We start from the raw sequence: 22,140 nt of genomic DNA on the forward strand, positions 1-22,140 counted from the left end.
CTGGGATAAATCACAATGGAAAAGAATGTATATATGTGTATAACTGAGTCAGTTTGCTGTACAGCAGAAATTAACATAACATAAATCAACTATACTTCAATAAAAAATAAGTTTAAAAAATATTAGCAAACCGAATCCAACAACACATAAAAAAGATCATACACCACAGTCAAGTTGGATTCATCCCAGGATCACAAGGATGGTTCAACATACTCAAATCAATCAATGTGATACACCACATCAACAAAAGAAAAGACAAAAACCACATGATCATCTCAACAGATGCAGAAAAAGCATTTGATAAAATTCAACATCCATTCATGATAAAAACTCTTACCAAAGTGGGTATAGAGGGCACATATCTCAACATAATAAAAAGCTATGTTGTGACAAACCTGCAGCCAACATAATACTCAACAGCGGAAAGGTGAAAGCTTTCCCACTAACATCTGGAACAGGGATGCCCACTCTCACCTTTTCTATTCAACATAGTATTAGAAGTCCTAGCCACAGCAATCAGACAAGAAAAAGAAATAAAAGGTATCCAAATTGAAAGAGAAGAGGTAAAACTGTTATTATATGCAGATGACATGATACTATATATAGAAAACCCTGAAGACTCCACACAAAAACTCCTAGAACTGGTAAACAAATACATCAAGGTAGGAAGATACAAGATTAACATACAGAAATTGGCTGCATTTCTTTATACTAAGAAGGAAATATCAGAAAAAAAAATCTCTTTTAAAATCGCATTAAAAAAAAACACAAAAAAAACACTTAGGAATAAACCTGACCAAAGAGGTGAAAGGCTTATATGCTGAGAACTATAAAACATTGATAAAGAAGACTGAAGATGATTCAGAGAAATGGAAAGACATTTTATGCTCTTGGATTGGAAGAATTAATATGTTTAAATGGCCATACTACCCAAAGCAATCTATAAATTTAATGCATCCCTATCAAACTACCCATGACATTTTTTACAGAACTAGAATAAATAATCCTAAAATTTATATGGAACCATAAAAGGCCCACAATTGCCAAAGCAATCCTGAGGAAAAAGAACAAAGCTGGAGGCATAACTCTCCCAGACTTCAGACAATACTACAAAGCTACAGTAATCAAAGCAGTGTGGTATTGGCACAAAACAGACATATGGATCAATGGAACAGAATAGAGAGCCCAGAAATAAACCCACACACCTACAGTCAATTAATCTTCGACAAAGGAGACAAGAATATACAATGGAGAAAAGACAGTCTCTACAGCAAGTGGTGTTGGGAAAACTGGACAGCTGCATGTAAAACAATGAAATTGGAACACATCCTCACACGACACACAGAGATAAATTCAAAATGGCTTAAAGACTTAAATATAAGACAGGACACCATAAAACTCCTAGAAGAGGGCTTCCTTGGTGGCGCAGTGGTTAAGAATCCGCCTGACAATGCAGGGGACACGGGTTCAAGCCCTGGTCCAGGAAGATCCCACATGTCACGGAGCAACTAAGCCCGTGTGCCACAACTACTGAGCCTGTGCTCCAGAGCCCACGAGTCACAACTACTGAGCCCACGTGCTACAACTACTGAAGCCTGTGTGCCTAGAGCCTGAGCTCTGCAACAAGAGAAGCCACCGCAATGAGAACCCCCCCACACCTCAACGAAGAGTAGCCCCCGCTCGCTGCAACTAGAGAAAGCCCGCACGCAGCAATGAAGACCCAATGCAGCCAAAAATAAATAAATAAAAAATAAATAAATTTATTTTTAAAAAACACAAACAAACAAACAAACAAAAAACTCCTAGAAGAGAACATAGGCAAACCATTCTCTGACATTAATTGTACCAATGTTTTCTTAGGTCAGTCTACCAAGGCAATAGAAATAAAAGTTAAAATAAACAAATGGGACCTAATCAAACTTATAAGCTTTTGCACAGCAAAAGAAACCATAAACAAAATGAAAAGACAACCTATGGACTGGAAGAAAATATTTGCAAGTGATGTGACCGACAAGGGCGTAACTTCCAAAATATATAAACAGCTCATGCGACTCAATAAAAAAACAAAAACAAACAAACAACCCAATCAAAAAATGGGCAGAAGACTTAAATAGACATTTCTCCAAAGAAGACATACAGATGGGCAATAGTCACATGGAAAGATGCTCAACATCACTAATTATTAGAGAAATGCAAATCAAACCTACAATGAGGTACCACTTCGTACCAGTCATAATGGCCATCATTAAGAAGTCTACAAATAAATGCTGGAGAGGGTGTGGAGAAAAGGGAACCCTCCTACACTGCTAAATGGAATGTAAATTGGTGCAGCCACTACGGAAAACAGTATGGAGTTTCCTTAAAAAACTAAAAATAGAGTTGCCATATGATCCTGCAATCCTACTCGTAGGCATATATCTGGAGAAAACTCTAATTCAACAAGATACATGCACCCCAGTGTTCATAGCAGCACTATTTACAATAGCCAAGACACAGAAGCAACCTAAATGTCCATCGACAGATGTATGGATAAAGAAGATGTGGCACATATATACAATGGAATATTACTCAGCCATAAAAAGAAATGAAATGGAGGTATTTGTAATGAGGTGGATGGAGTTAGAGTCTGTCATACAGAGTGAAGTAAGTCAGAAAGAGAAAAACAAATACAGTATGCTAACACATATATACAGAATCTAAGGGGAAAAAAAAAAAAAAAGGGCCATGAAGAACCTAGTGGCAAGACGGGAATAAAGACACAGACCTACTAGAGAATGGACTTGAGGATATGGGGAGGGGGTGGGGTGAGATGTGACAGGGTAAGAGAGTGTCATGGACATATATACACTACCAAATGTAAAATAGATAACTAGTGGGAAGCATCCGCATAGCACAGGGAGATCAGCTCGGTGCTTTGTGACCACCTAGAGGGGTGGGATGGGGAGGGTGGGAGGGAGGGAGATGCAAGAGGGAAGAGAAATGGGAACATATTGTATATGTATAACTGATTCACTTTGTTATAAAGCAGAAGCTAACACACCATTGTAAGGCAATTATACTTCAATAAAGATGTTTAAAAAAAAAAAAAGAAAAAGAGGGGCAAAAAAAAAAAAAATGAAATAATGTCATTTGCAGCAACATGAATGGACCTAGAGATTATCATACTAAGTGAAGTGAGTCAGACAAAGACAAATATCCTATGACATCACTTATATGTGGAATCTAAAATATGACACAAATGAACTTATTTACAAAACAGAAACAGACTTATAGACTTAGAAAACAAACTTATGGTTACCAAAGAGGAAAGGGGGGGAAGGGATAAATTAGGACTTCAGGATTAGCAGATACAAACTACTATATATAAAATAAACAACAAGGCCCTATTGTATAGCACAGGGAACTATATTCAATATCTTGTAATAAACCATAATGGAAAAGAATATGAAAAAGAATCACTTTTTCTGTACACCAGAAACTAACATTATAAATTAACTATACTTCGATCTTTAAAAAAAAGAGTAGAAGTGGAGAGATCTACTTACTACATAGGGCAGGGAGGAAAAGAGTCTTTGAAGTGACACATTAAGTTTTAAAATGAGAAGCAACCTGCTTTGGAAAGAGCCGGGGAGAAGCATTACAGCAGAAGAAACAGAATGTGCTAAGGCTCGACTTGTACAGAGAACTGAAAGATACTGTGAATGGTTGTAACACAATGGTTGAGGAGAGGGTGACATGAAATGAGTTTGGAGAGGAATGCCATGAAAGTAGAGAGACCAATAGCTTAGACTAGGAGGTAGTGGAGATGTAAAGAAGTCATCACAATTTGCATATATTTGTGGGTACAGCTGATAGGACTTGTGAATGAAATAATTGTGGGGGATGAGAGAAAGAGAGGGGTCCAAGAAGACCCCCAGGTTTCTGGATTAAGCCACTGGTGAATAGTAGTGTCATTGCAGACTGAGACGATCAGAGAGTAAGAGGTTAGAAGAAAAACCAGTTTTGCTTTTGGGTATGATAAATCTGAAATGCCTGTGATGTATCTAAGATAGAACAAGTAGGCAACTGAGAGTCTGGAGCTCAGAGGAGAGGACTGGGGACATATATTAGAAATAACACTGTAGGGATAATATTTTATTTAATTTATTATTTTATAAATTTATTTATTTACTAATTATTTATTTTTGGCTGTGTTGGGTCTTTGTTGCTGTGTGCCGGCCTTCTCCAGCTGCAGTGAGCAGGGGCCTCTCCCGTTGCGGAGCATGGGCTCTAGGCGTGCAGGCTCAGCAGTTGTGGCACATGGGCTTAGTTGCTCCGCGGCATGTGGGATCTCCCCGGACCAGGGATCGAACCCATGTCCCCTGCATTGGCAGGCGGATTCTCAACCACTGCGCCACCAGGGAAGTCCTGGGATAATATTTTAGACTTGGAGATGGGTGAGATCTCCTAGGAAGACAGAGTAAAGGGAGAAGAAAGGAGAGCTGAAGACTGAGCATGGAGAACTAGCCAGGTGAATAGTAGTACCACTAAAAGAAATGCTGAAGGAAATTAAGAGGAGCATATGGTTAGGAGAGGAAATTGATGATTTATCTTTGGAACTTGCTAAGTTTAAGGTACAGACTAGACTCGTGTCATTTCTAGTGTGATGCCTGGCAAAATGTATAGGTCCCCCTTCACAATGTTAATGCCATACTTATATTTTATTTTGTGATGAGGTCTTACGATATCTCTGTGAATTTTCAGGATAAAACATTCATGGTCATGTCCGAGTTGGAGTTTGGATCAGGAGAAACAATTCTACTAAGATCCATGACACTGCAGCTGTTTCTGAATTATGGAGATAAATGGTTCTCTATGTCACCAGTCCTAAACAACAAGTGGCTATTTCTTTTTGGGTAATGGACATGAGATGAAGAAAGACAAGTTTGTTCAATGTTGAGCCAATGTGCTTTACTGGTAGCACACAAGCTGAGAATGCAATGAAAATACACGTATTTTGAACATCTACCATGTGCCAGGCCCTGTGCTAGGTTCTGGGGATAACTCAGAGAACAAGATAGACAAGACTTGCACCTTACAAACAAGAAAAGGAGATGGGAAAAAATTAACCTACAAATAAAATAACTGCAAAGTGTGGCAAGTGCTATGAAAGAAACAAACAGATACAGGAAATAAGTGGGAGGGGTGGTATGGCACTTTGGGTCTAGAAAGGGTCTTTAGGGAAATTTTCCTTGGGTAAGTGACATTTATTTAAGTTGATTCCTGAAGGATGAGGGGTCAGTCACACCAAGATTAGGGGATGTGGCTGGCTATTGATGAAACACCAAATTGTTTTTTGCAGAATCTGACTGTGAAAAGTTAAGCCAGGCTGAATAGCTCATATTGGAATATTCAGTATGGGCACACTGAGAGCGGGGGAAGGTGTTGGAAGTGGTCTGCCCCCATTGGGAGTATTTTATCATTGCCTTTGTTTAAAATTGCCTGCATAGGGTGATAATAAAAAGTGGACTGACATTTAGCCAATTTTACTATTATTTAAAAATTCTTTGCAGACAACGGCCCTGTCGTGGGCTGAATGATGGCCCTCAAAAAGATATGTCCATATCCCAATCACTGGAACCTGTGACTATTACCTTATACAGTAAAAGAGTAAATATTAACTTATGTGAAAAGATGTAACTAAGGATTTTGAGAGTGTGTATCAGATTATCTTTCTGTAAGGTGTAAGTAGATATTAGACTGAGATGTTAAGTTACCCAGTTCTTGAGGTAAATAGGTATATGTTTTAATAGAGCTATCACGGTAGAATTTGATGCTGTGTTGGGAGAAATGTTTCTTACATCCAAGTTTGCTTACAGCCAAGTAACTTAACACAAGTTAAGTTAACCTGACTAGCCACGTAGGTGTTTTATATTGCCATTCCTATTGCATAAGGAGGCCTTGTGGTAGTTCAGGTGGGCCCTCTCAAGGCAGGACTACAATCCTGGGCCTGGTCACAAGCTTAGGTTCATATACTTATCAGCATTAGGAAGACTGAATCACACTAGCCAAACTCACAAGGCTGGCAAGTGACAAAATTCAAGTGTTTAAAAATACTTATTAATCTAATAAATGATGAGGAACTTATGTGTGTTGATTAGTGTACTCTCCTTATAAACAAGTCATATATAATGTGAGATTATATTCAGAATGTAGTTAGGTGATGACATATGAGCAAGTAGAAGAAGTTTAATAAATGGTTTTATACCTGCAGTAGGCAGGCTCTAAGATAACCTTCAATGATCCCTTTAATGAAAGTATAGTATTCATACCCTCCTGTGATCTCCTCCCCTTGTATGTAGGTGTGTATTCACTTTTAACAAATAGAATGTAGCAGAAACGATGGGATTTCACTTCTGAGATCAGGTTACAAAAAGATGTGGCTTCATCTTGAGAGCTCCCTCTTGTTCTATTGCTCACTCTGAGGAAAGACAATTGCTATGTTGTGGGCTGCCCTATAGAGAGGCCTCTGGCTAATGACCAATGAGGAACTGAGGTCTTCACTCCAACATCTCACCAGCAACTGAGTCCCACCATCAACCACATGAGTGATCTTGGAAGCAGATGCTCGCCAGAGGCACCCAGGTATGCAGCACCTGGATCCCTAACCCTCAGAGGCTGTGAGATAGTAAATGTTTGTTGTTTTAAGCAGTAAGGTTTGGGGTAAATTGTTACACAGCAATAATAACTAACACAGCAGCAATCATATAACTTTTGAAATACTAATTTAAAAACACTAAAAGACAATAAGGAGGGAAATAAAATTGAATAAAAACTACAACAGTAGTTTCCATGGTTACACTATTTATTTTAATAGCTTCTTAGGCATTCTAATCACACTGACTAGATTCCCTAGTAGTGGTTAATTTCATCCAGTTTATGTTGAGTCTTACTAGTTTTATTCCCAGGGAGTGACATTTTATCTAACATCTAGATGCATCTAACTATGGACTCCAACAAACTGAGTATTATACACACTGACAACTAAATATTTATTGATTCATTCATACATAAATTCATTTTGTCTACTGGAGACTCAGAAAGGAATCCAAAATGGCATACTGATTCTGTTGGTCATTTTTTTTTTTTGGACTAATGTTCACAGGAGAGTTAGATGTTGAATTCATTCATTTTTTTAAAATACTTTTTTTAAACAAAAGGAATAAGTGTTAAATGTACAACAACGAAAAAATAGAGAAGCAAAAAAGAAGAAAGTGAAAGTCAACTTTGAACCTGCAACTCCGAGAGGACTGCTACTGAATGCACTATTGATTTTAGTTGACAGCAGTTGCCTATTCTATTTTTTTTAAACATCACAAATAAGACTTTTTATTGTCACCATTAAATGTCTGAATTTTAAACAGATTCTTGGACTGGTGACTCATATCCATAAGCTCATTCAACTTTAGCATTCAACTCATCCCCAGCAGCTTTTCCAAAACTACTACCTTCACAATGAAGCTCCATTAGTTTACCCAATTCAAATTTTTGCTTCTTAGGATTTTTACTCTTCTAACAAAGACCTCAGAGAGAGGATAAAAAGATTGGCAAAGCCTTTTCTATGTCTTTCCCAGTGCTGTCTGGAATCAATTTATTGACCATTTTTTTCAAGTTATTTGTCTGCACCTCTCGGGTCATGATTCCTATCATCTTCTTCTGGATTTCTGACTATTGTGTTTTTTAGTAAAATCAACACAGAATTAGACGAAGCAAATAACCATTGGTAGTCTTGACATCAGCATGAGATTGGATCATGGCCTGCCATTTTTTGACCATTCTGGAGCACAGTTTATCACAGGTGTGATCCATGCCATGGAAGTTGGTCAGGCAGTTTTTGCCCTGAACGTCCTCAGTAATTAGCTTGGATTTTCTAAATGCAACTTCATTATTCTGCAGATCAGCAAGGCTCACTTTAAAAACACGACCCTTGAGGCCATCAGATGCAATTTTGATTCCTTGAGTTTTCCTGACTAGTGTTTTTCCAATGTTCCATATACTGAACATAGCTGGTACTTTCACATCATACCAATCTTTCATAGAGAATGGATTAACCGCTTTCTTCTTGGCAACCTTTTTGCCACTTTTCGTAAGCACTTGTTCTTGTCCACTGCCATGGTGCTGCTCAGAGGGCCAAAAGGGCTATTTGCTTATTTTTTTAAAAATTGGGAAAATATTCAATTCTTGGTTAACTTGCTAATTGATTTTTCTGAAACTCAGTTTCCTTAATGAAATATCATATCTGAAATTTTAACTTTATATATTAATATTTAATAATTTAGTATCACTAATATTTAATATCTAGTACCACTTACTAATGTTATAAACACTATATCCAACAACTTTATTTACATTATCTAATTTGACTTTCACTATACCTTGTGAGTTAGGCACTAATATTACTTCTACTTTTCAGATAAGTAAACTAAGGCTTAGAGAGGTTAAATAATTTGCTCACACAGGGTCACAAAGCTAAGCAGTTTCAGAATAGAGATTCCATCCCAGTTCTGTCTGACTACAAAATTTATACTCATAGCACTCTGCTATAGTTTCTCCCTCAAACTTGTTCCCATAATACTTTTCATAAAAGAAAAATGTCATTTAAAAAACTTTCATATTTAGAAAAGACGTCATATTCGTTATTAAAAGACTAACCTAATTTACCCATACCTCCGTTCAATTCCTTTGAAAGGTTTTTGAAGATAGTGTCTCAAGACAAAAATATTAAGATCTAAAGGAAATATACATGAATAAAATTCTTTCCCTGCCAAAATAAAACAGTGGATGTTACCAGTGATTTGCCTCGTTTGAAACTGGAACTATCATCAGAGAGCCAATTTCCATTTATATAAAACTACATAATTCTGTTTCTGATTATAATTTCTGTAAAGTTATAGTCAACTGTTACAGTTGAAAAGCTAGATTTTTATCAGCTACACTTTTGCTGCTGTAGAGTCTATTATAATGAAATAAAGGAGTAATATGGAAAGAAAGAGCAGTGATAGTGATTAAGGAATGTCAGAGTAGGAAGAAATTTGGAGGCTACTTTGCCCATTCTCCATATTTTAGAGAGGAGAAAACTGAGGTCCAGAGAATTAAATATCTCTGTATCTCTTAAGCTGTCATAGTAGACAAAGTGTAAGAGTACAGGTGTGTGAAAAGTGACTTTCATCTGATAATTAAGACAGTGTTGCAAATGTATCCACCCAAGTTCTAAAACTCTATCAATAAGAGAAACAGATTTTTAAAAAACCCCAAATAACAAAAAGCATAAGACCTGGTACATAAAAAGTACCTAATAAATATTTGCGAATGAACAAATGAATAAAAAGATTTTATTGCTTTCATTTTCAAGTTCCCTCACAATCCCTGAATTCATATTTAATATGCAATCATAATGTATACATATAGTTTACTATTTTGCTTTTTGCCCTTGAGTTATAGCATAACATTTTTCCGTGTTATAAAATGACCAGAACCTTTTAAAGTACCTATTGAAGTTACAACACTTCTGAGTCAGATTCCCAAATAACTGTTAAAAATGACTATTAACAGGGGTGAATACAGGTTTTTTTTTTTTTTTTTAAAGGTTTTTTTTTTTTTTAAAGGTTTTTTTTTTTTTTAAAGTATTCTTTTTTTTTTTTTTTTTTAATTAATTAATTTATTTATTTATTTATTTTTGACTGTGTTGGGTCTTCGGTTCGTGCGAGGGCTTTCTCCAGTTGCGGCAAGCGGGGGCCACTCTTCATCGCGGTGCGGGGACCGCTCTTCATCGCGGTGCGCGGGCCTTTCTCTATCGCGCGGCCCCTCCCGTCGCGGGGCACAGGCTCCAGACGCGCAGGCTCAGCAATTGTGGCTCACGGGCCCAGCTGCTCCGTGGCATGTGGGATCTTCCCAGACCAGGGCTCGAACCCGTGTCCCCTGCATTAGCAGGCAGATTCTCAACCACTGCGCCACCAGGGAAGCCCTGAATCCAGGTTTTGCAGGGAGGCCCTCATTAAGGAAAAAGTACAAAAATATGTTACTTTAAAAAAATTTTTACAAAACAATGAAAAAATATCTATCTCTTTCAAGAGACCATTTCTAGGGCCTCCAGGGCTTGGAGGGGCCTGTGCATTGAGTGGCCCTGAATCTTCATTAGCTTCATAGTACGTATGCCTCTGTTGGTAACCAGATACCACCTTCATGGTGGTTATGATACAGCTTGAATGTTTTTTCGAGGTTTACTAAAATTTTAGAAATGTACATCATACTTTGACAGTGTTAGAAATTCTTTCTATCCAGCTGACCTGGAATCTACTTCAGGCCCCACCATAAACTTGGTGGCTTTTAAATTATAAGCAAGTTTCTTAACTTCTTCAGGTCTCAAATTCCTCATCTGTAGAATGGGCTTAATATCTATCTCAAAGAATTGCAAATGAAAACAAAGATAAAATAGTTAGTACAGGGCTTCCCTGGTGGTGCAGTGGTTAAGAATCTGCCTGCCAATGCAGGGGACACGGGTTCGAGCCCTGGTCTGGGAAGATCCCACATGCCGCAGAGCAACTAAGCCCGTGAGCCACAACTACTGAGCCTGCGCGTCTGGAGCCTGTGCTCCACAACAAGAGAGGCCACGACAGTGAGAGGCCCGCGCACCGCGATGAAGAGTGGCCCCCGCTCACCGCAACTGGAGAAAGCCCTCACACAGAAACGAAGACCCAACACAGCCAAAAATAAATATAAATAAAGAAATAAATTTATTAAAAAAAAATAGTTGGTACAGTTCCTGACACATCATAAATGCTCCATAAAGATTAGGTATTAGGATTACAGTGATAGTTAAAACATTAGCCTACCTTATATGGGAACCTCCTGTCTCTCCATTACAACTTCGTACATTGACTGTAGGTAAAATATGGTGTAAAATGAGTTTTAAGGATTGTGCAGATTCAATTTTTTAGTATTTTAATTTTTAAAAATAATGTTATTATGAAAAGTAGTAACTACATAACAGAACATTTGGAAAATAGAGAAAAGAAAAAAAATAGCACCCATAATTTCTCCAGACTTATGCTATATTTTCTTGTTGTGTTTTTTTCCTTAATGCAGGCTTCATTTAAAATATAAAAACGCTTGAAATACGTAGACCCAATTATTCTCTTTTTTTTAAATTTAATTATTTATTTGGCTGCGCTGGGTCTTAGCTGCGGCACGTGGGATCTTTAGTTGTGGCACGCAAACTCTTAGTTGTGGCATGTGGAATCTAGTTCCCTGACCAGGGATCTACCCCAGGGCCCCTGCATTGAGAGCACAGAGTCTTAGCCACTGGACCACCAGGGAAGTCCCCCAATTATTCTCTTTTCAAGGGGGGTTGGTATTATGGCATTATTATTTTCAAATACATGGCAAATCTCAAAATATGTTTTACATAAAACTATTTGAGAAAAATCAGGAGGAAGAAAAGGTACACATTCTACTGTTGTCTTTCCATAGCTATTCCCACAAGCTGCGCGGCGCGGCCAAAATAAATATATAAGTAAATAAAGATTCATGTTTTTATAAGGTTATGATCTTACTGTACATAGAATTTGATAGTCTGCATTTTTTTCCTACATTATATCACAAGTCTTTCTCCATACTACTACAGCAACATTCATAGTAACTAGAGCATCTGAGAGCAAGGCTTAGTTTCCTAAACTTCATATGACTGTGTGTGAAGTAACTAAGGCAGGCCAAGGTGTGAAAAGTCAGAAACTCAGAGTGAGTGCTTTTGGTTTGCCTGCAACTATAATGTGGAAAATGTAGAAAGAGAAGTTATGACTCAGGGATTCTTGATTTTCAACCAAATGTCCAAGTCAGCAAAAGAATATAAAGCCCTATCAACATAATCCTAAATTCCATAAACACTTTTATTTCTTTAATAGATGGGAAAGTGGTGCAATACTATTCAACAGCAAGGACTTATTTGTCACAACATGTTATTATTAGGGTTTTAGCTCTCAAAATGGGGTAAATTTACTCCCCCACCACCCAAAGGGGTCTTTCTTTAAAATTCCGCAAGGCAACGCAAATCCTCACTATAAAGAACAAGTCAAGTCTGGACATGGTTGTCTGAATTCAGTGACATTTGCTCTTGGAAAAAGACTTTTATCTTTTAATTATGCTTTTGTGCTGATATTCATTGATTTCAAAGTACAAACTTTTTCTTTTAAGCTTCTTGTTCCTTTAACATTGTCCTGCTGTAGGAATTCAAGCCACATTTAAAAATTGTAAAATATACACTGAGGAAGTAATCCACATGTCCATTGCTGAATGAATGGAAAAACAAAATGTGGCATATGCATACAATGGAATATTATTCAGCCTTAAAAAGGAAGGAAATTCTGATATTGATACATACCACAGCATGGATGAACCTTGAAGATATTACGCTAAGTGAAATAAGCCACACACAAAAGGACAAATATTGTATGATTCCACTTATATATATGAGGTATCATAGAGATAGAAAATAAAATAACGGTTACCAGGGCATGGGGGGAGGAAGGAACAGGGAGCTATTGTTTAATGGGCGCAGAGTTTCAGTTTCTGATGATGAAAGTTCTGGAGATGGACAGTGGTGATGGTTGCATAACAGTGTGAGTGTGCTTACTGACACTGGACTGCATACTTAAAAAGGAGTAAAATAGTAAATCTTATGTATTTTATGGTAAAATTTCAAAAATCCAGTGTATAACATACATTGAGAAAAATGTATTATACATACATACATATTCAGTTTAAGAAATAATTATACAGCAAACATATGTGTAATCACCAACTAGGTCAAGAAATAAAATATTATCAGAGTGCACCCCTGTGCCCCCGTCACAACCGTTTTCTTCCTTCCTGAGTAACCACTGTCCTGACTAAACATTTAAAAATCAGGCTGTGATGTGAAAGTGCAGGATAAGTTAAATCAATGTTACAAAATGCAACAGAGTATTTCTTTAAATTCCAATATTTTCCATATATGCAAAAAAATTTTTTAAACTTAACTTTTAAAGTGCTCTTTCACCCTCTTTCTCTCTTGAAACTCTTCACATTCTAAAACCCTTCTTAGTTCCACAGTTGACCTCACCTGCAGAGTTAAAACAAAACAAAACAAAACAAAAAAACCTACTTCAGTGTAGATTTTAGATTTTCATTCCTCCCACTCTCCCTTGCCTCCAACTACAAAGAAACAATGATTTAAACCCTTTGTGCCCTTTTAGAAAATTACACAGATACCCCATTGTGGAATCCTATAATCCCTTCGTGGAAAGGAAGAGATTAGCATATGAATACAAAGCAAAATGAATCCAGAATACAAAATGATCTACTGGATTACGAAGCTCTTGTATTTTTAAAAATATTTATTTCCTCTTTTTGTATTGCCCCTTTAGTGGTCTCAGGGTTAAGGGAATTGAGCTTCCCCTCTGGTTACCCGGAAAAGGATTTAGAAAAAAAAAAAAAAAAAGCCAATAGATTCTAGGAGATGCAAAACCAACAGATGGCTCCCAGAGCCAGTGAAACCGCCAGTGGAATCTGCTGCCCTCAACATGAGCTAGCTTGCGGGCGAGAAGTGTAGAAAGTGCTGTTCGCAGACTGCGCGGTGAAGGAGAGAAAGCGATAGAAGAGAGAGCCATAGTGCTGACGTTGAAGGCCCGGCCCTGTGAGGTTGCATAGGGTAAGTGGCGTTGGCCAGCAGGCAGTGGCTAAGGGGAAGGAAAGAGGATTTGGGCTAGGGGCGGGGCCAGAGGCGCAGCGTGGCTCCTGATTGCTGGGGTGCGGCTGCCAATCTCGCAGAATCGCTCGGTTAACCAGTGCGCTTGCGAGACGCGCTCAGATATACTGAGTGAGCCCTGAGAAGCAGTCTCAGATCCTGACGGTGCAGCAGCCCGCAGCCTCAGCCAGAGAGTCTCAGCCGCTTTCAATGGAGGAGAAGCCCAGCCAGCCACAGTCTCAGCACCATCACAACCACCACCATCCTCACCATCACCCCCAGCAGCAACAGCAGCAGCAGTCGCACCACCACCACCATTATTATTTCTACAACCACAGCCACAACCACCATCACCACCACCATCACCAGCAGCCTCACCAATATCTGCAGCATGGAGCCGAGGGCAGCCCCAAGGCCCAGCCAAAGCCGTTGAAACATGAGCAGAAACACGCCCTCCAGCAGCACCAGGAAACGCCGAAGAAGAAAACAGGTCCGGGAGGGAGGACGAGTGGGGGAAGGGGGATGGAGGTGGGGGGTAGGGGAGATGGGGGTGGGGCTGGATCGGGGAAGCGCGGACGGGGTCAGGGTGTGTGTGCGTGTGTGTCCCTGTCCTGCGGGTCTGGGGAAGCCCCCTTTCATTCTCCGAAAGCTCGGGCTGGGCCCCGGGGTTTGCAGCGCCCTCTTCTCCTCAGCATGGGAGAGGCCCAACCAGGCCAGTGTGACCTTCCCGGCCCGGACTGGAGGGAGACCCGGAGGGTCGGCCTTGGAAGTCTAGCCTTATATTCCTTTCTCGTTTACCTTCTTGCGGCCCCGGAGGGACCCTAATTTGGGGACCCTGAGTTGGGGGTGAACCTCGCCCCCCCAGGAAAGTCCTTCGGGTGTAACTCAGGAAGGCCTAGCGAATTCCGACTCGGGTGGCGTCGCGAGACCCTTTTGCATACGGCGATGAGAGGGTAGGGGGGCAGAGTTGAGGAAGTGTCCTTCCTCACCCGCCACCCCAAGCCCACCTGTGGCCTTGGGGTTCCCCGTCTGGGGGGGCGGTTGGGACCCCTCGTCTCTCGGGTCATTTCCACCCCTAGACGCCCCTTCCGGGCACCGCACCTCGCAGTCTGTCCCCGCGGCTCCTCCCGAGGCCGGCGCCCCGGGCCCGCTCCCCCCAGAGCCGGCGCGGCTGGAATGTTCTCTCCTCCTCGCGGGGCCGCTTCCTGTCCGCCATGTTGGAAGCCGATTCCTGTCACCGACTCCGGCCCACTGAACAGCGGAGGGGGAAGAGTATCGAGGGGCGCACGGCGCTGCCGAGCCGGGTGGCTGGGGATCCCCCCCGGCGTCACCTCGTTTCCCGCACTGCGGGGGCGCCGCCGCCCCCGGCCCGCGGCCGCCCCTCCCCCCGTCGCCGGCCGGGTTGTGTAACCCGGTGGCGGCCGCGCGGCCCCGGGCGGGTCCCTGGGGTGAGGGGCGGGGGCGGTTGGGGTGGGGGAGGGAAGCGGCCACGAGGGGAGCGGCCTGCGCCGGGCCCCGCGTGCTGGCGGCCGCGTTTCCCGCTCCCGGGTGCGGCGGGAGGCGCGGGCGGTTGGGGTGGGGAGCCGGCCTCGAAGCGGAGCCGAGGGAGAAGGAGGCCGCGGGCGGCGGCCGCGAGCGCTCCTGGGGCAGGAGGGCTTGTGGGGGGGGGGGGGGCGGGAGGGATACATTTTGGGTAGAGGCGGTGCCTGAAGACCGGGTGGGGTACCCAGCGGGAACCAGGCTCCCCGGTCACGAGTTTTTCTGCCACAGGAACCTCGTCTCCTGCCAGGTTCGCTCACGACTCCGCCTCTCAGGCTTTCACTTGGGCCCTTTCCTTCTAGCAGCTCATTTTTACAAAAGAAAAAAAAGCTTGTTCTATCTCTTTCCAACCACCCCAACATTTATTTTCTAGGCTTGGGCAGTGGTTTTGAGGAGAGAGATTAGAAAAATGTTTGATTGAATGGTGGAGAGGGCGACGTTTTTTTGACCCCTTTTTCTTGCCCTTAAGGGTGAACCGAGGTGGCTCATCCATGAGGTTGGTGCACTACCATCTTGCCTAGGACGAGACTTTTTTTCCATGTTAAAAAGGAAAGGTGTTTTCCGATTTTAAAACCGATATGGATCCCCAAACTCTTCTTTTTAACAAATGTTAAATTGAGAGCAAAAATCATTTTAGAAAACATTTGAAAAGAAATGAAGTTAAAAGTTTATAACCACGCAGATTAAAAAAAATAATGGTTCTTTATAAATTGAAACGGTAAGAGAATGAATGTTAAATCCTGCGTGTCACATTTGATATAAGCAGTTACTGAGAGCTGGAGAAAAACTGCTTTTCAATTGCAGATTTAATAGTACTTGAAGACTGAAATTGGAATGTCAGATGTTCCATTTTGGGAGGTGGTAGGGACTGATGGTGTGCAGTAGAAATGAACATTAAATTTGTTGAGTGTTTAATCCTAAGGATTTGGAACAGTTTAAAAACTGTTAGAAACTATGTAACACTAGATCTTTTTAACGTTAGGTTTTTTTCAACTTCAGGTGAAAAAATCTTACTATGGTTACTTGGACTATAAGGCAGTATTACAGTTCAGAGTGGAAAATTCGGTTTTGTCTGTCAGGTATTAATATACTCCTGCAGGACTCCTCTCTACTTATGGGGGCAGCCCCTGAACCATTCAAGGTGGCATCCTTCAAATTATAATAGTTTGTCTTATCCTGAAAGGGAATAAATAGGGGAAACTGAGTTTAGCAGTTCTGAGAGAATGTAAACAGTTTGGGGTGAGCAGCTTTTCTTGTGTGGCCCGGTCACGCCACTGTTGCTTCAGCATGCATAGTGCTAATTTATTAAGAAAACTTGTGAGGATTTTTGCAATGTGTCTGTAACGTGTCGAGGTGGGCTTTTATGGCCCATTACTCATAAACCTGTAAAGAGTAACAGTTTTTCTTTATCCAGAAGAGGGCGCAAGAGAGGGACAAATGCAAATTCATTCGGTAATTTCAGATACTAATCCAAAAGCTAGATTTATCAGGACTCCAGTTCTGCTGAGTCCTTTTGAAGTAGGGTTAGAAGCTTTAGCATGGCAACCCTAAATAATAAAAGCACTTGGAGACTTTTGATTTCTCTCAGTAATTCTATAGTGTTTACGTTTTCTTTCAATACCTAAATTTTTAAAAGAAAATGTCTCTCCGGCAGACTTTTTGCAACCAACAAAGTTGCCATGGGAAAATTTTTATATGGTTAAATGAGAAATATTTTTTGTCGTTAAAACTTGGGGGGCGGAAGTATAGTGGCTTCTGGGTGGTTTTTAAATTGGTGATTTCTGATATCAGAGCCACTAAATAGGAAAAATTATTCTAGTTAATTTTAAAGTCTTGGCTTTGGTCCAACTTAGTTTGGACTTTGGATTATTTATTTATTTTTGTGTTTAAGACTGCTTATGTTTGAGATCTGAAAGGTTATGACTAATTGGCCCAAGGGTACAAGCCTTTGTTTTAGCCTGTTAGTATGTTAAATAGTATATATAGTTCTCATTGGTCTAGAGTTGTGCACCGGTAAACTTGTATCTGTTAAAAATGTTGAGAGTCTCTGTCGAAATTTCTGCTTTTCTGGAGAAAAATAAGAACCTTTTAGAAAACATCCTAAGCAGTGATCTCTGCTGTTTCATAGAATTTTTCCACCAAAAGTTTGATTTGATTGGCTATCATAGCTTTTTTAGCCAACCAAAAAATGAAATGTACCTCTACAGAAGTTAAGAACTTTTACAAAATATATTCTCTCATGGAAGAAGTTCTGTGCCACTGTATCTCAAGAATGATTATGCCTTAAGTATGTTTTCTTAAGTTATTTCCTGAAAGTTAATATAATTTGCTTATTTCTCTGATGTGGAGTGACTTAAAATTATAGTAAACCGTGTTGTTAATCTTCTCAGTGTGTTCTGTTCCACATCAAGTTCTTTTAAAACAGTGGTTCTCAGGCCTTAGAAAAAATTTTAGTGTCCCTTATACTCTTAAAGTATACAAAGAGCTTTTGATGTGGATTATGTCTATTGATATTTACCATATTGGAAATTAAAACAAAATTCAAAACAAGAATATACAAGCTCATGTGCCTTTTAGCCTTGACAGGCTAAAGGCCCAAGAGAATGAATGAGAGTGACAAATTATTTATTATTTATTCCTGTTGGAATACTAAATACTATTGGATTTCCCCCCCACCCCCTGAAAAGCTGCCTTAAATGAGTGTGAGTGTGTGTGTGTGTACCCATCCTTCTCTTTTATCATGTATCTGTTTCTAATGACTTGATCTCAAGATGCTTTAGGGAACATTTCACAGTAAGGTAGATAACTAGTACCGCTATTTTACTAGTAAGGAAGTGAGAAAAGTTGTTGACCGGCTGAATCACCTATAGTAATAAACTGATTATGGTGACTGAAGTTCTTAAATTAAACTTGAATACCATAACACTTTTTAAATTAGATACCTTTCATTGTAGTTTTGTTAGTATCTTCTTACTGAATCGTTTGGTTAGGCAGTATGACATAGTGATAGGAAACCATGTTCCAGACAGACTGGAGTTCAGCTTTCCAGTTCTTCCACTTTGTGACTTGGGCAAGTCACTTAATTTCTCTGAGAGTCTGTTTACCCAAATATAAAATGAAGAAAATATATCTTATAAGAGTTAGTACATAGGTGTTTGGGTTTCATACAATAGCAGTATGATTTAATGTCTGGGAAGTGTCAATGAATTTAAGACCACTTTTGAAAAAGTTCACAAGTGTTAGATTTTTGTTTGACAATGCAATAGGAACTGCTTGTGGTGACCACCAGCCATTTATGGTTTCATGGAAGTGGAATCTTTAATTTTGTTGTAATACTTAGATTTAGTGTGTCAGTATAACTTGATTTTGCCCAGAAGGTAGCTCTGTTCTTAACTGTAAAAAAATTTTATTTACTAATTTGTTTATATTTAAATTATTTATGTATTTATTTAGACTGCGCTGGGTCTTCATTGCAGCGCGCAGGGTTTAGTTATGGTATGTGGGATCTTAGGTCCCCCACCAGGGATTGAACCTGGGCCCCTTGCATTGGGAGCATGGAGTCTTAACCCCTGGACCACCAGGGAAGTCCCTGTAAAGGAAATTTTATAACAGCCTTGTGAGAATGATGGGAAGGTTGATCCTGTTAGGTGAGAGAGATTATGCTTAAGAAGTCATCTTCTTTCTGACCTTGGACTCTGGTTTGATACCAGGTCAGTTCTGTCCCTTGCTTAGTAAACTTCCTAATCTGTGAAATGGGACTAACAAGTGTTTTCTCATAGAGTTATGAAATAATAACATAAAGCTGAAGTCATAGTATAGTGTCTAGTATGTTGTAAATGAATAGTTGTTAAGTGTTATGTACATATTGTAATTTTTTAACCTTTTTTTTCCTAGGCTATGGTGAACTAAATGGTAATGCTGGAGAAAGAGAAATATCTTTAAAGAACCTGGGTTCTGATGAAGCCACCAACCCTATTTCCAGGGTCCTCAATGGCAACCAACAAGTTGTAGACACTAATCTGAAGCAGACTGTAAAGTCCATCACCTTTGGGAAAGCAGGAATTAAAACCAGGAATTTCATTCAGAAAAACAGTATGGACAAAAAGAATGGGAAGTCTTATGAAAATAAATCTGGAGAGAACCAATCTGTAGACAAGACTGATACTGTAGCAATTCCAAATGGTGTTGTAACAAATAATTCTGGCTATATTGCTAATGGTTATATGGGCAAAGGAGCAGATAATGATGGTAGTGGATCTGAGAGCGGATATACCACTCCTAAAAAAAGGAAAGCTAGGCGCAATAGTGCCAAGGGTTGTGAAAACCTTAATTTAGTGCAGGACAAAATAATGCAACAAGAGACCAATGTCCCAACCTTAAAACAGGGACTTGAAACTTTCAAGCCTGACTACAGTGAACAAAAGGGAAATCGAGTAGATGGTTCAAAGCCCATTTGGAAGTATGAAACTGGGCCTGGAGGAACAAGTCGAGGAAAACCTGCTGTGGGTGATATGCTGAGGAAAAGCTCTGATATTAAGCCTGGTGTGAGCAGCAAAAAGTTTGATGATCGGCCCAAAGGAAAGCATACTTCTGCTGTTGCCTCCAAAGAGGACTCGTGGACCCTATTTAAACCACCCCCAGTTTTTCCAGTGGACAATAGCAGTGCTAAAATAGTTCCTAAAATAAGTTATGCAAGCAAAGTTAAGGAAAACCTCAACAAAACTGTACAGAACTCTTCCGTGTCACCATCTTCATCTTCATCCTCTTCGTCATCTACTGGGGAAACTCAGACCCAATCTTCAAGTCGATTATCCCAGGTCCCTATGTCAGCGCTGAAATCTGTTACTTCGGCCAGCTTCTCTAATGGGCCAGTTTTAGCAGGGACTGATGCAAGTGTGTATTCTCCTGGGGGTCAGCCACTGCTAACTACTGCTGCTAATACTCTAACACCCATCTCTTCTGGGACTGATTCAGTTCTCCAAGACATGAGTCTGACTTCAGCAGCTGTTGAACAAATTAAGTCCAGCCTTTTTATCTACCCTTCAAATATGCAAACTGTGCTGTTGAGCACAGCACAAGTGGATCTACCCTCTCAGACAGATCAGCAAAACCTGGGGGATATCTTCCAGAATCAGTGGGGTTTATCATTTATCAATGAGCCCAGTGCTGGCCCTGAGACTGTTATTGGGAAATCATCAGATCATAAAGTGATGGAGGTGACATTTCAAGGGGAATATCCTGCCACTTTGGTTTCACAGGGTGCTGAAATAATCCCCTCAGGAACTGAGCATCCTGTGTTTCCCAAGGCTTATGAGCTGGAAAAACGGACTAGTCCTCAAGTTCTGGGTAGCATTCTAAAATCTGGGACTACTAGTGAGAGTGGAGCCTTATCCTTGGAACCCAGTCATATAGGTGACCTGCAAAAAGCAGACACCAGTAGTCAAGGTGCTTTAGTGTTTCTCTCAAAGGACTATGAGATAGAAAATCAAAATCCTCTGGCGTCTCCTACGAACACTTTGTTAGGCTCCGCCAAAGAACAGAGATACCAGAGAGGCCTAGAAAGGAATGATAGCTGGGGTTCTTTTGACCTGAGGGCTGCTATTGTATATCACACTAAAGGTAACTTATTTGTTTCCTATATGAAGGTTCTTACTGGTCATTTTAATATACATTTATTGGCTGTTGCATTAAGTGAAATTTGGAAGCTGCTATGAGATTCTTTAAGAATTCCAGAGCTTAGTTGAGAATAACAATGTTGATAAGCAGCTGATATCAAACTCTAATTCAGGGTCTTTGGAAACAGTATGGTTAAAGTTTAGAAGGAATGTTCACTTTTCCAACTTAAAAACGTTTCTTTTTATATAGACAAGGGTAGTTGACCTCCTGCCTTTTGTTCAAGGAATATTAAATGTTTTCTTTGAACAGGTGTTGCCTCTCCTTTGCTTTTTATATCATATGCTTCTTTATTAGTGAGCTCACTTGTTTGTTCTAATTTGCTTAAAATGAGTAGGAGCAGTGTTTTGGAGGAGGAGTCCAAAAAGGTGGAGTGTCAACTAATTTTTTCTCTTATAAGAAGGAATAACGGGTGCTAAAAGGTAACTAGAAAATAATCAAACTACAATGGCAGGTACAATCATCATTGTAGGGACCAGGCTCTTGGGAGTCTGCACCTGTCACAGCCCCAAAGCCCATGTTAAAAAAGAACCAGATATCTTTCAAGCTCCATGTTAATAACTTTCTTAGGATATGGCTTATTTGTGTCTTAAGGAAAAATTTGCTATTTGGCATAACTAATTTAAATCCTTAAAACAATGTTTTTTTGGTTTGTTTGTTTCTGCAGTATTTTTGTAGCCGTTTTTTTAAATTTATTTTTTATTGAAGTATAGTTGAATTACAGTGTTGTGTTAATTACTGCTGTACAGCAAAGTGACTCAGTTATACATATATACATTCTTTTTCATATTCTTTTCCATTGTGGCTTATCACAGGATATTGAGTATAGTTCCCTGTGCTGTACAGTAGGACCTTGTTGTTTATCCATTCTATATATACCAGTTTGCATATGCTAGTCCCAAACTCCCACTTAAAACAATGTTTTTTGTTTCATGAATGATGTTTACAAATGATGTTACAAGTACCTCTGTGCTTTGGAGAACAGCGGTTTTCAGTTTTCCTTCTCTACCTCCCCCACCTCCCCTAACAGAAATCCATACCCCATGCATGCATGCACACACCTAATATATACTGCACAGTCCCATTTTTAACAGTAGCTCATTTAGGCAATGATTTGCAACTGCAGGGAAGAGACAGCATATCAGATAATAGGGATAAAGTAATTACCA

At 40.0% G+C, this 22,140-nt stretch overlaps 1 protein-coding gene and 1 pseudogene across 1 annotated transcript in view; one reads left to right on the top strand and one right to left on the bottom strand.

Moving 5' to 3' along the window:
- Window positions 1-7,395: 7,395 nt before the first annotated feature.
- Window positions 7,396-8,153, bottom strand: LOC103014109 (40S ribosomal protein S3a-like; annotated as a pseudogene).
- Window positions 8,154-13,876: 5,723 nt separating this feature from the next.
- Window positions 13,877-22,140, top strand: part of NUFIP2 (nuclear FMR1 interacting protein 2) — a 29,048-nt gene continuing 20,784 nt past the window's right edge. The window contains exons 1-2 of the mRNA XM_007183858.2: window positions 13,877-14,249; window positions 19,193-20,917. Of these exons, the coding sequence (XP_007183920.1) occupies window positions 13,970-14,249; window positions 19,193-20,917 (2,005 nt within the window). The 5' untranslated portion in view covers window positions 13,877-13,969. The remainder of the gene's footprint in view (window positions 14,250-19,192; window positions 20,918-22,140) is intronic.

Source organism: Balaenoptera acutorostrata, chromosome 20 (genome assembly GCF_949987535.1).
Source record: "Balaenoptera acutorostrata chromosome 20, mBalAcu1.1, whole genome shotgun sequence".
NCBI lineage: Eukaryota > Metazoa > Chordata > Mammalia > Artiodactyla > Balaenopteridae > Balaenoptera > Balaenoptera acutorostrata.